The sequence below is a fragment of the Nicotiana tabacum genome, chromosome 7 (genome assembly GCF_000715075.1).
Source record: "Nicotiana tabacum cultivar K326 chromosome 7, ASM71507v2, whole genome shotgun sequence".
Lineage (NCBI taxonomy): Eukaryota > Viridiplantae > Streptophyta > Magnoliopsida > Solanales > Solanaceae > Nicotiana > Nicotiana tabacum.
The window spans coordinates 110219873-110235372 of NC_134086.1; the positions used below are offsets into that span (position 1 = coordinate 110219873).

Consider the following 15500-nt stretch of genomic DNA (forward strand, 5'->3'; position numbering starts at 1 on the left):
TTACTCACCCCAAATTGGAAGATTCTTAAAATTTGCCCCCGGGCCCATGTGTCCGAATTCTGAAAATTTTTTAAGATAAAATATCACTCATAGCCTCGCAAACTCAAATATATAATTTTTAATTAATTCCATAATCAGTTTCATGGTCAAATATCATTTTTACCAAAACCCTATGTTCTTACAAATCCCACAAGTTTTCACAAGTTTTTCATGTTTAATATACCTAAAATCCTCATAATTAACTTGAAAATGGGTAGGAGTTACTTACATTAGGATATTGATGAGAACCCCCCCCCTCAAATGTGCTCTCAAAATTGCCCAAGAACAAATGAAATATGAGGAAAAAATGACCTAAGTCTCGGATTAAAAACCCTCACTGCCCAGCGACTTTCGCACCTGCGGCCACTTGAACTCATCTGTGGAACCGCAAATGCAGTCAAAAGGTCGCACCTGTGATCCCCCACTGCCTCCAGCTTCCTCGCTTCTATGGATAGGGAGCCGCTTCTACGGACTTCTTCCGCTTTTACGGATCTACTTATGCGGATTCCTTTCGCTTCTGCGACCCACAGTCGACTAGCCCAATTCCGCATCTACAGAGCCTCGATCGCTTCTGTGGGCACGCAGATGCGGAAAACTCCTCACACCTGCAACCACCCAGCTCCTACCACAAATCTGCTTTTGCGACCACAAGGCTGATTCTGCAAGTTCACACCTGCGACCCTTTCCACGCAGGTGCGATTGCACCAGATCTGAAGCACCAGCAGTTCCCCATGCTAATTTTGAGTCCAATTTCAATCTGTTTTCCATACGGCCCCCCCCCCCGGGACCCATCCAATTACACTCACACATCCAACAACATAATATGGACCTTCTCGCACAATTGAAACATCACAATAACATTTAAAATTACAAATCAGACGCCAAAACGCATGAATTCGATATGAAACTCAAAAACTTCTAAAAACACTTTCGTGCGTTTGATTCCTATCAAATCAACTCGGAATGACGCCAAATTTTGCGTGCAAGTCAAAAATCACATACGGAACTATTCCTAGACTCGGAATCCCAAATAGACCTTGATAACACCAAAGTCTACTCCAAATCAAACTTAAAGAACTTGGAAAACCTTCAATGCGCCAACTTTCAATATCAAGCGCCGAAATGCTTCTGGGTCATCCAAAACCCAATCCGAACACACGCTCAAGTCCAAAATCATCATATAAACCTATTGGGACTGTCAAATCCTGGTTCTGAGGTCATTTACTCAAAACATTGACTCAAGTCAAACTTAACCATTATAGGTTATTATTAAGGAATAAAGTATTCCAATTTCAACCCGAACCCTTCCATACCTAAAACAACCATCCCCACAGGTCATAATATAGTAAAAGCACATACATAGGGTTTTAATTAGGGAAATGATGATCTAGAAAGTAAAACGACTGGTCGGGCTGTTACAATTAGTTTATGTTTTAATGTGAATTTTTGGATGTTCAAATGCTAGGAGGTGTTGTGTAACCATGAACCTTATTTGTGTATTGAAGTTTTGTTATTTTGTTTGTTGTATCTAGAATGAGAGGTTTTAATGTGTGGTATTAACTCTTCCCCTTTTGTCAATTATGCACTCCATGTATTGTGTGTGTGTTGCTGAAGTTTGAGATTGAGCTGTAGCGAACTTTGTGTGATCAACTATGCTGACCTTATTGCCACTGTCCAATGATATTGCCACTGTCCAGTGAGATTATAAACAAGACATGCATTGAAAGCTAGAAATAACACATGAAAGTCTTTAGTAGATAGTGTATTTTCTGTTGCACAACCACAATGAAAGACTAGGAATGTTGTATTAAAGCTCAAAAGGCCTAGACTCCATCAGTTTTATATTACAACTTGTATCCCAAAAGCATAGAAGTAAAACAACTTTAATAGTTAACATCATAACTTGCATTGTAAAAACATTATCCAAGCTACAATCAAAGTACCATTTAACATCAGCTCTTAACCATAATAGAGTAGTGCCGAAGCTCAAACATCTCTAGGTTTTTCACTAGCTTTTGGTGATTTTGACCTTAAACATTATAGTAAAGCAATTCTGTGTTGAAGTTGTCTAGTTGGGATTGCTTGCTTTCCCTTCCATTTCAGGCCTTTACTTGGTTTATAACCAAGACGACCAGTCATTACACTAAACTTTCAACTACTCTACTATTGCTTCCACTGTTGATTACCCAACTAATAGGCCTCTCTTGCTGAAAATTAAGTGAAAAAATAATAGATATCAAACAACTAAGTTTAACCTACAACCTCAAAACTAGCACACCAAACTGTTCATTATCTTAATACATGTATAGCCATTTTTGCTGACAAATACACCATGTCCCACTACTCTTGGCCTCTTAAATGCACCTTTTGCACCTCTGTTGCTTGCCTGAGATAGCTGCACATCTGAAACATGAGAATGCTGCATCTGAAACCCCAAAATGCTACACATCTGAGGTTTGTGAGTTCTGCACCATCTTGCTATTGCCTCTTCCTTTACCACCCTTAGTTTTAACATTCTTCTTACTATTAGATGCTTGTGAGTCAGCCTTTGATCTTTTCTTAGAGGTTGATTTATGTGAGTGAGCCACTCCATTTCCACAAAATAAAAACAGAAATAATAGATATCAAACAATTATTTGATCAGACTAACTAACTGGACTTAGCTAATCCTGGATGTCATTCAACTAAAATGGCTACTCATATCTGCCAATCAAAGATCAATCACTTAATGCAAAAATCAGAAGTGCTTTTAAATGCAATCAAGATAACAAAATCAGTTAAACTTGTTTGCTAACGAAAAATAACACTTACTAAATGCAATCAGTTGCTAACAAAATCAGCTGTTACAAACAGAAACTAACAGCTAAGAGAAGTAAATTAACAAAAGCTAACAAAAACTAATAGAACTAACAGTTATCATAAACTATCAACTGACAGAAACTAACAACTAACAGAAATTGAGCAACTAACAGAAATTGAACAACTAACAAAAATTGAGTAGCTAACAGAAATTGAGCAACTCAACTATGAAGTGGAAAGAAAGTGTCTCTAAAGTGCTTTGAGATTTATTTGGACATCTTCTTCTATTATGAGATGTGGACTTACAAATTAAGCAACTCATTGATATTCCTCTCTTTGTAAGCTTTCCACAACTTTTTATCTTCCCAAACTCCTTTTTTTTGTGGGCCTTCTAGTCATTGTTCTAACATGAGGTGGTTCAACCTTTGCATTTGTTAACTTAGGCCACATCTCCATGCATTGTACTGACTATATGAAATGAGAATAAGCTTTTAGGCAGGTCTCACTCTTGTACCACTAAAAAATAAAGTCAAGTGGATTAAGTCTTTTATGATGAATTGTTGCTACACTATGTGTACAAAGTATCCTTTCAGTTGCCAAGCTCTGCAACTACACACTCCCTTGGTCAACTTGACAATGTGTTTAATCCATGTAGCCCCCTTAACTTCATACCCAAAATTACCATTCCGGTGTATTGTGCACTTCATTGACTTCTTCACATTTATAACAAATACCATCATGCCATTAAGGATATGCCTTCATTCCAAGTATCTTCAAATGCCGTTACTCTAGTGAACCTATTCATTACCTTTATACTAATTTCTTCAAGCATGCTAATGATTCTCTTGTGCCTAGGACCCAAAACCCAAACATTGAAGCTTTCAGCCGTATTATTATCCACACTGTCACACGTAGATGAAGTTCATAACATTGCTTTGCTCCATTTCTCATGATTGTAGTTTACTAAGCCTTCACAGATCTTGTGAACTAGATTACTTAGCTTGTCCTAATTTGCTTTGAGTTCAGCTTCATAAATTGACCTTGCACAACTCCAAAATCCATTTCTTCTCTCAATACCCATTCTATTTCTGTTTCTAATTAGCTAAAATATGTCTTGCTCACATTCAGGAAGATATGCTTGAACTACTGAATACAAACCCTGCAAAATAATAGAATAAATAAATAAGAGACTATTAGTTTAAAAATAAAGAGACTGCAAAATAATAAAATAAACAAATAAGATAGTACCTTTTGCATATCACTAATGATTGTCAATTCTGCTTATTCATCATTGATATCCAGATCAGACTTCAATATCCTTATAAACCAACTCCGTGTGTCTTTACTTTCAGTCCCAACTACATCCCATGTTATTGGAAATATTTGGTTGTTCCTATCCTTTGCAATAACAACAAGTAGTTGTCCCTTAGATATTCCCTTCAAGAAACAACCATCTAATCCAATACATTTGCTGCACCCTTCAATAAATCCCTTTTTCATTGCTGCAAAGCAAATGTAGAAGGAGTGCAATAATTTTTTTTTATCTTCAGAATCTGTCACTTTTACCACACATATATTCCCTGGATTTGAATGAAGGAGCACATGTATATAATCATAAATCTTGCCAAACTCCTTCACATGATAACCCATCACTTCTTTCAATACTTGTTTCCTAGCCTTCAAATAAATTTTTTCCCCAACATATAAACCCAAAATCTTCCCTTGCCAAATCTTGCATCTCCCAACCCTTTATGCAAGGTTGTGAAATTTTTCCTACTTCTATAGTATCGGGGATACTTGGTATTGCACATTGAATTTGTGTTGGTCTTATTGCAGTTATGCCTGGGATTATAAGTTCTAATAACGAAATCACTATATTTGGGCTCTTTGCTTGCAAACAATAACCAAAGACATCCACTAGTTTTGCATTTTACTCTAACTCTGTTTTTATCATTTGTAATCTTCTCTATCTCACAACCTCTTTCTATTGCATACCTAGTGACAATTTCCCTAAACTTATATACATTTTCAAATACCATTTTAAGTTGCCAAATCACCTTTTCCTATTTTGGATCATACATTACCCTCTTATTTTCCTTTCTTGCTTTCATGTTACCACTTAGGTTTTCTGATTCGTTACCACTCCTTCTATCACTGTCGCTCTCAAAACTATCAGCATTTAAACTGTCATAAAAAGGCTCATCACCAACTAACTTACTAGAAACATTTTATTTCCTTTATATATATCTTCAAACCCTGGTTCTATCCCAACTGGTCTAAGAAAACACTCAGCAATAACTTTCTTTCTTGATGTTTTTTTCTTCAAATTTATTTAACTATGTTCAACTCTTCTTGCACATCACTACCATAATCAACCTCATGATCTTCATCATTAGAATTGTTGGATTTATCAATATCTTCAACATTACCTACAACTTATGTATTATATTCTTCTGAATATTCATCTTCTATGTCAGAATCATTGTAACGACACGACTAGTCGTTTTGAGCATTTATACTTTGCTCGATGGTTTAAGGTCATGGATAGTTCCGTATAATGTATTATGACTCATGTGTATCATCAGATTTGGTTTTTAGGTGTTTTTGAATTAGTTTGGAAGAATGAATTTCATGTTTGAAACTTTAAGTTAGAAGAGTTGACCAAGTTTGATTTTTTAGTATTTGAGCTCGGTTCAGAGTTTTAATGGTTCTGTTAGGTCCGGATGGTAATTTTAGATTTGGGCATATGCCCGGATTTGCATTTGGATAATTCTAGAAGATTCGGCGCTAATTGGCGAAAGTTAAAAATATAAAGGTTTGGAATGTTCATAAGTTTGACCAAGATTTGACTTGATGATATCGGGTTCGGAATGTGGTTCAAGAAATTGGAATAGCTTCCTTATTTCATTTGGGACTTGTGTGCAAAATTTGAGCTCATTCCGGGTTGATTTGATATGTTTCGGTACGAGTTTTAGAAGTTGAAAGATTTAAAGTTCATTTTGTTTGATTTGAGGTGAGATTCATCATTTTGATATTGTTATGCGTGATTTGAGGCATCGAATAGGTATGTATTATATTAAGAGACTCGTTGGTATATTCGGATAGGTTCTCGAGGGACTCGGGTGAGTTTCAGATGAGTTTTAGATCATTTCCATGTTCTTTGGCACTGTTGATTTCTGGTGTTTCAGGCCTTCTTTGCGATCGCGAAGATTGGATCGCGATCGCGTAGTGTATTGTGGGAGCCAACCTTTTCCTTCATCGCATTCACGACCATTTTATCACGTTTGATACCTTTGTGAGGCTTGGGCGTCACGTTCGCATTCTTATGTTCGCGTTCGCATTGAGTTGAGATGGGAAGCTGGGGACCAGGGAGAATGTCCTCGCGTTTGCGAGTTTCTAATGCGATCGTGTTAGGTTGGAGCTGTTGTGCATCGCGTTTGTGAGGACTATGCCGCAAATGCGTAGAATATTTTTGGTGACAGTTTATTTTGTTCATTGCAAATGCGATGGTTTTTCCGTGTTCGTGAAAATTTCGCCTTGGCAGTACTTATATAGTACTCTATTTCGGAGGTTTCGACCATTTTAGCATATTTGGATCTATGGAGCTCGGAGTGAGATTATTTTTAGGCGATTTTTACCATATAGATTGGAGTAGGTGTTCTCTACTCAGTTTGATTATATTTCATGAATCTATATTTATTTTTTGCAATTGGTAGATGATTTCAAAAGAGAAATTGGAGGTTTTTATCTAAAATTTCATAAAGTAAATTTTTGAGTTTTGAACATTGATTCGGAGTCAGAATTGAGTGAAACTAGTATGGTTGGACTCGTGATTGAATGAGTTATCGGATTTTGTAAGTTTTGTCGGGTACCGAGGTACGGGGCTAAGGTTTAACTTTTTGGTTGACTTTGGATTTTTTATTAAAGATTCGACCTTTATCATTTGGAATTATTTTCTTATGCATTATTTGATGTATTTGAGTTATTTTTGGCTAGTTTGGAGCCGTTCGAAAGTCAATATGCACGGGATGGTATTTTTAGAGTATTGTTTGGCTTGCTCGGTATTGGATTCGGCTTGTTCGAGCTAAGTAACACTTCTAAACTTGGTGTTAAGGGTATGAATATCTGAATATACGTGTTATGTGTTTGGTGTTGAGGTGACACACATTCTAGGTGATGAGCGTATGGGCGTATACTGTGTGAATTATGACTCGGATGATTCTGCGGTACCGTGTAGTATTCTATCTTATTTTTATCCATGAAATTCCTATGTGCTAGAATAATTGAGTTGTGATCCATGTTAGAAATCATGTTTAGGCTATGTACTTATTCTGTTGGGACTTACTAAGGTCATTTTTGTTGTCGGGTTATTTGTTTAAATATGAATTACATATTCATTCATATTCATTCATTTGCATATCATATCTTAGTCTCTGTTATCATCATTGTTTGGGTTAATTGGCAGAGATTGTGAGCCCGAGAGACTAGAGAGATTGATGACCGAGCTGAGGCTGAGGGCTGGATTGTAAGTGATATATACGGATCGGGTTGCACACCGCAACATGACTTATGGTTATATGTGGATCGGGTGGCACGCCGTAACAGGCCTTATGGCTATATATGGATCGGGTTGTACGTCGCAGTAGGCCTTATAAGCTTTATTACTATTGATGAAATCGGGTTGTGCGTCGCAGCAGGCACCGTACAGTGTTGAGTGACTGAGTATGCCGAGGGATTGAGCATGATGAGTGGGAGTGCGAGACAATGAGATTGAGTGCTCTGAGAGTATGAGTACATGAGTTTATCACTATAATGCATTGCATTGACATGTATACTTGACATACATGCATAGAGATGTATTTTCTCATGCTACACGGTATTGTGACATTCAAGACTTCACATGCACATTGACATGTAGGCATAGAGATGTACTTCCCTCATGAAACCTGATATTGAAATATTTTATTTGTTGTTGAAAGTTTTTGGAAAAAACACAGCTTTCTGATATATTTACATTTTCGTGAATTCGGTGAAGGATTTGGGTTTTACTGTTATACTTGAGAAACATGCATATTTTTTCGTAATTGTGAACGAGCTGAGCATCATGTCTTTGAGTTATTTCTTATACTACTTTTATTATATTGTTATGAGTTGTTGGCTATTGGTGTTGGACTCCTACAGTTGTCCAAGCTCGTCACTACTTTCATCTTAAGGTTAGGTTTGTTACTTATTGAGTACATGGGGTCAGTTGTACTCATACTACACTTATGCACATTGTGTGCAGACTCTGAATGCTGATGTTTTGTGCATGTCGGGAGCTGGAATTGAAGACGTACCTGCATTCCGGTCATAGCTGCCTCTTGTTCTTGGTAGCTTTAGAATTATTAATCTATTCATGTATATTTCAAATAGATGATGTATTTATTTCATACCATCTTTGTAAATTCTAAATCTTAGAAGCTCATGACTTGTACAACCAGTACTTGGGATTTTGGATATAAGTTCAGTTATTATATCTTTATTTGTCTCGGTAAATCTCATTGGTAATGGATTGCATTTAATTGACTTACCTAACGGGTTGGGTAAAATACCATCACGACTAGTTGGATTTTGGGCCGTGACAATCATCATTGCCTACTAAGGAGTATCTAGGAAGTTTTTCTACAATATTTGATTGTTCATGGGGTTCTATTTGATCACTTAAATCAATATTTTAAATTTGGAAACCTAAAGGTACATTTAATTTGACCCCACTAGTCACATGGCTATTCTAGACCACATTATCTCCCTTATGGCATACGTAAATGTCTATTATATTCTTATTACCTAACAATAAACAAGTACCAAGAAATCCCTATTTTTTCAATTCTACCAAACTGCCACCCTTAGAAGATACTCCCTCCGGTTCACAATAAGTGACCAATTTGCTTTTTCATTTTGGTTCAAAATAAGTGTCCAGTTATGTAATCAAGAAAGAATTCAATTTGTTTTTACAAAATAACCCCTATATACATATCCCTAAAAAGTTTTCTTACTCATCACATTAAATGTTTAATTAGGGGTAGTTTAGTCATAGTAGGTATTTTTGTATAGAATTTAGTATTTTCTTAATGGGCGTGCTAAAAGCAAATTGGTCACTTATTGTGAACCGGAGGGAGTACAATATATATTTTTCCTATATTGGTAAACCCAAAATCCTTGGCATAATCAACAATTTTTTGAACATATAGTTTGTCCGTATCCACATTAAAAGAATATTCAATGTTCCTCCCAACATAAACTGGCTCTACCTCAAAGCATACCACCAGTATAAAATTTTAAATTCAGATATTTGTCTGTCATTACCCTAAAATAACAATAAAAAAGACAATAAAGAATAAGGCAAAAAAAAAAAAATAGAACAACTTTGAAAACCAACATAAAAAGATCCGAAATCTAAAACTAACAACAAGCAGTATGCATGCAACTATATATTCGACAAATCAATATCAACAGGCAGAAAGATGTAACAACTCAAAAAAAAACCCAAAATTTTCTGCTACAAACTAAATCGCAGCACCTACCTACCATAATTTCGCAACAAAAATAATAGGAAATAAAGAATACGACCTGTATTGAAGCTATCTTCTTTAACAATCTTCAAAATCTTCAAACATTCTTCAGAACCTTGAGAATATTCAGGACTCTAAACCCTAATTTTTTACATTGATACACCAGTAAAACCCTATATTTATTTCCGATTTCGAATAACAGCAATAATAGACTAGGAACTCAGTGGTAGAAACCCTGATTAATGGAGAGAATCGATACTTAAGAGAAGGTGTCTCTCATCTCCGATGAGAGTGTTTCCGGTGAGAGCAAAGTGTTGCTGAGAGAAGAAATAACCGACCGGTTATAATAAACCCCCTTTTTAATTTTTACCACATAATTAAATTAACTATACTAAGTAAGCCTGTTTAGGGTATTAAGTATCCACGTGGAATGCCACATGCCAAGTTTTAAAAAATATTTAGAGCGTGTATGCTATGCATTAGTAAGAGTGGGATAGAGGGAGGGGTATTTTATTATGAAGGGGATATAGTTCATGGGGGTTTCAGGGATACTCGATAGCTTAGGTAGGGAACTGATAAAAATCGTATAGTTTAGGTGAGTTTGAGGGTATTAACTATTTTTAATGTGTAGAATAAACTAATAAGGTGATTGATTTGAACTTGAGATTGTTGGTAGGTTTATGACAAGAATTGCCTTTTGACGAAAAGGTGGCAGGACCACATCCATTTGGTCGAAAAGTTATACTGCCTAATTATATAGAACATGTGTGTGCGTAGTTAAACAAAGAGAAACTATCAGTTATGTCAGCCTGTAAGCAAGTTAATACAAAAACGAGTCAATTCTAAAAAAATACTATCAATACTAGTCAAATGCTCTCAAAATTAGTCAATTAGTTATTCATAACAAAAAATATCAATTTTCTACTTTCTTTTGAGCGGGTGTTGTTGAATAGATTGGGTACATTTTAACGAGTTGAAATTTAATTTTGGGATGATTTGGTGGAGTTTTGAGGTAGTTTGAATTTAAAATTTAAAGTAGAACATGAACATCGAAAAAGATGATATGTGTATCACACTGTGTATCATTTGTGCATCGCATATGTATCATATATGTATCTCATGTATATCCATCTATTCATGTATTGTGAGATACGTGCTTGATACACGTATCATAGAGAAAATTTTAACTCGATTTCAACTACTAATTTTGGCTCAAAACTAGTCTAAATCACATCCAATCTTCCTTAGATTTTGTATATTGACTTATCTATATATTTTTAATGGATTTCACCATACCCATTGAAAAAAGTCCCTTTTTGTTTAGTTTTTTTTTGGAATCTTATATTTTTTTTTCTTTGTGTTTCATCACCTTATTTACTACCTCATCTATGAAATTTTCTTTCAATCTTGTATCTAATGTTGTTGATCACACTTAAAAATATGGAATAAAATCTTTGCGTGTGATTTTTGGAGATAAAGAATTCTTATTTATGTGGGGGTTTTATTTTTGCATAAATTTGGTTAATTTTGATAAATTTGTGATTAATGGCTAGAGATACGTTTGGGCTTATTTTGACCGTTTCCTTAACATTCCCTCGAACAAATGACTTCAGCTGGGCTAGAATCCAGATGCCATAATCCAGCCCATTTAACTCCGATAGACAATTATATAAATCCATATTTTAGTAGGGTTTTACACTTTGAACGAAGCCCCGTATCTCCTCAGTAGCCGTCTCTTGCAGGTTCTTCTCCCTCTTCCACTTTCCCGTCTCTAACTTACTTTTACTGATGCATTGTCATTTCCTGATATCTTAGTTTACCCATTCAATCACTGTCTCTGCTACAAGTATGTAAAACTCTGAAATTTTCATGTATACATTCACGTTGTTTTCAGAATGAATTGTTATGTAGTACCAATTAATTATAGAAGCAAATGCAATATAGCTACAAATATTTAATCTGAAACTACTTTTTGAAAATATCAACGATGCATTCGTTTTGTTTTCAGAATGAGTTGTTATACTTCTACCTATTAATTATATGCCATGTAACTACGGTTTTCTGAGTGTTTATTACGTACGAGTGCGTGTGGGTTTTTTCCTTGGGACTGTTTGTGCTTATAGAAGAATATGAGTAGTTGATTAGTTTAAGCTGATTAATGTTTTCATTGGTGACACATAGGAGGAGGAGAAAATGTCTCACAGGAAGTTCGAGCATCCAAGACACGGTTCTTTGGGATTTCTTCCCAGGAAGCGTGCTGCCAGACACAGGGGAAAGGGTATTATTACATTCTTTCTATTATTACAACAAGCATTTTTAAATAATTCTGAATTAATGTCTATTTTGTAATGACACTTTGATCACTGACTATAAGTTTAATTATGTAAATATTGCAATAAACAAAATCCTCTGGTTATTACTGGATTAATTGTGCTCCTGTTAATCATTCATGGATCAAAACATGCTATCCATAATAAAGTGTATTTATGTAGCCATACGGTAAGATAGCTTCTAAAGTATACTCCTCAATAAAATCGTTTTCCATTATTTGCAGAGGCGAATCCAGGATTTAAATTCTATGGGTCCAATTTTTAAGATTTTTAACATTGAACCCATTATATATTTAAAGTTATGGGTTCAAATCTATTATTTTTGCAATTTAATGAATTTTCACACATTAATTTCTACTCCGCCTCTGATTATTTGGTTATCTTAAACCGTTGAAAACATTTTCCTTGCTGAAAATAAATAAAACAGTTTACTTGTGATGTTATTTATGAGCATCCATCACTATGAATATGTAAAACTGTTCTAAACCTTTAATACTCATAATATATCACTAAAACACCACTTAGTGTGCTATCCCATCTCAAGAGGTATTCATATTTATTTCTTAAAAATTAATTTATACTTATTGTGCCATGTATACAGTTTCCACCTGAAGAATATGTTTTACATGGAAGTACAATATTTTGTTTGGAAAGCATTTTACATCATACCTAAACACACACTCATAATTATGTGAGAGATGCTCATTTTTATCCTTTTTAAACGATTGCAGTGAAGGCATTCCCTAAGGATGATCCAAGCAAGCCCTGCAAGCTAACCGCCTTCCTGGGCTACAAAGCTGGCATGACTCACATTGTCAGAGATGTTGAAAAACCTGGATCAAGTAATTTATCTTTTGTTAATATATTTTCATTTCAGTTTTGATTTAATCCATATCTTTCTCGGTTCTTCATTAGTATCTTTGGCTTGATAAATTAACTGGATTCATAAAGAAGCAGTATCATGTTGATACTTCACTTTAAATCTTTTATACTATTATTTTTTCACATTCATCTGGTCATTACAGAACTCCACAAGAAGGAGACATGTGAAGCTGTCACCATCATTGAAACACCTCCAATGGTGATTGTTGGTGTTGTTGGGTATGTGAAGACACCTCGTGGTCTTCGTTGCCTGAACACTGTCTGGGCTCAACATCTCAGTGAAGAGCTTAAGAGGAGGTTCTACAAGAACTGGTGCAAGTCCAAGAAGAAGGCCTTCTTGAAATACTCCAAGAAATATGAAACTGATGAAGGGAAAAAGGATATCCAGACACAGCTGGAGAAATTGAAGAAGTATGCTTGCGTCATCCGTGTTTTGGCTCACACTCAGGTAATCTTAGTCCAATATCATCTTCAACAACAGCTATTCCTTTTAGTGTGCCTAGAAACACCTGTCTTTCGGTGTGCCCAAGAACTGTGTTGTGAAAATACCTCTATTCTAGATAGACTTTGATTTTCAAATCGTGTACATCTCATATAAATTTTAGATAAAGAGGTAGTGTCAGACATCCAATGCCATCCCTATATTGGCTCAGCAGATAATATGGTTTTTCTCCGCCGGTTATGTTTGAAGTCATAACCCTCAGGGTTGGCCTGGTGGCAATTGACTTGAGCCTTGGGGTATGCTCCCTTCCAAGGTCTCAAGTTCGAAACCTACTGGATGCAAACAATTTCTGAGGGCCATCAGACTGGGTAAAACCTGAATTAACCATAGTGCACTTGCGGGAAACTCCTTGCCGAGGGCCTGTGCACCCCCGGGATTAGTCGTGTCTCATCGAAACTTGAACACCCAATGCAAATAAAAAAAAGTCATTTTGGTTTATACCTCATTCCAAATCCTTATTAATGTTTTTGAATATTTTTCAGTGTCTTAGATATGTAAACAAATAAGATAAGCTTACCTAGACTCGATATAATGGGATTGCCTTTTTCAAAAAACTGGCAGATAAGGAAGATGAAGGGTCTGAAACAGAAGAAAGCCCATTTGATGGAGATCCAGGTGAATGGTGGCACAATTGCTCAGAAGGTTGACTTTGCATATGGTTTCTTCGAGAAGCAGGTTCCAGTTGATGCTGTTTTTCAGAAGGATGAGATGATTGATATCATTGGTGTCACCAAGGGTAAGGGTTATGAAGGTGTTGTAACTCGTTGGGGTGTGACACGTCTTCCCCGCAAAACCCACAGGGGTCTGCGTAAGGTTGCTTGTATTGGTGCCTGGCACCCTGCTAGAGTTTCCTACACAGTTGCCCGTGCTGGTCAAAATGGATACCATCACCGTACCGAGATGAACAAGAAGGTTTACAAACTAGGGAAGGCTGGCCAAGAATCCCATGCTGCCATAACTGATTTTGACAGGTATGCAACATTGCCTTTTTTCCTGCTAAAGCTTCTCTTTTCCTACAAGGGGGTGCTCGATATTCTACTTATGTGAACTAGTGCTTTTGCGTGAGCAATTGCACATCTACGATTGCTCAAAAACCAGTCAAGCTGTTGCCTTATGCTGAGAATGTCTTATATTCTGCATGTGGCCCGTGGTTGTGTGCTTTTTACCATATACTGTACCTTCGATTGTACTGGTTCTCTTTTTCTGAACCATGATTACTTTTCATTAATGTTAACAGGACCGAGAAAGACATTACTCCCATGGGTGGATTTCCCCATTATGGTGTGGTGAAGGATGATTACCTGTTGATCAAGGGATGCTGTGTTGGTCCTAAGAAGAGGGTTGTAACCCTTCGTCAGTCCCTGCTCAACCAGACCTCTCGTGTTGCTCTTGAGGAGATTAAGCTGAAGTTCATCGACACATCCTCAAAGTTTGGACATGGTCGCTTCCAGACCACTCAAGAGAAGCAGAAATTCTATGGCCGGCTGAAGGCTTAAGTGTTTCAATATTCAAGTCATTGGGTGGAACACAAGTTATTATTGCTGTTACTCTTTATTTTCATCGGGTGTTTCAGAAGACAATTTTGACATTTTAAAAGCTTTCTGTCGCCATGAGGATTCTAGTTGAGAATATTAGTAATGCAAAAGTTTTGTTGTTGTGGTTCAAAGGCATGATTATTACGTGAGAGTTGAGACCTTTTTGGGTTTGGTTCTATGCCATTTGTGTGTGTTGCTAGAATAGCCATGCATATTAAGGTATGATTTTTATTAAGCTTGCCTCTCTTAATAATTTGGATGGAGGATCAGTCACCATCCTGATTTAGAAGGGCATAAATTGAGAGAGCTCTCCACGAGTGTTCTCATGAATCATTTCGAGGGTAAGAAATGCCATCACTTCCGTTCCTTGCCCATGATCGTTTCACACAGTTCTATCAGATCCTATATTTCATTTTATTCAATTTAGTTTACTTTTGGTAAGGGGAAGAAGACAAGGTAACAATAACAGGCTCTACAAATCAAATTTCATTATCTGATGTAGACATGTTCTAATATTTCGATGATACACAACCCATTTGTGACATTCTCATGAATACCTTTTTATTCCTCTTCTACCTTATTGTTATTTAAGAACTTAAACCTCTGCCTCAGGCTATGAATCATCTCTGCAAAAGTTTCCTTTTTTGAGATAAATTCATGTCTAATATGTGTTACTTAACTTCAAGTCTCTTCATTTTTTTTTTAAATTTTAAAAATGTCTTAAAAAATATATTTTATCATTGGATTGTTTTCTCATCTACTTAATTCATTTGCTTATTTGGTGAAGGTAATATTTATTCCAAAATGGAAGTGATAAAAACATTTTCTTCTACCTCTGGATGGCATAACAGAAGAAATGAGC

The 15500-nt window shown here is 36.0% G+C and overlaps 1 protein-coding gene across 1 annotated transcript; it reads left to right on the plus strand.

Moving 5' to 3' along the window:
• Positions 1-11035: 11035 nt before the first annotated feature.
• On the plus strand, positions 11036-14769 carry LOC107788247 (large ribosomal subunit protein uL3). Its single transcript, XM_016609919.2, has 6 exons — positions 11036-11131; positions 11571-11667; positions 12451-12561; positions 12745-13049; positions 13665-14074; positions 14341-14769. Exons 2-6 carry the CDS (start codon positions 11583-11585, stop codon positions 14597-14599), a joined length of 1170 nt encoding a protein of 389 aa, XP_016465405.1. The 5' UTR covers positions 11036-11131; positions 11571-11582; the 3' UTR covers positions 14600-14769.
• The last annotated feature ends 731 nt before the right edge of the window (positions 14770-15500 follow it).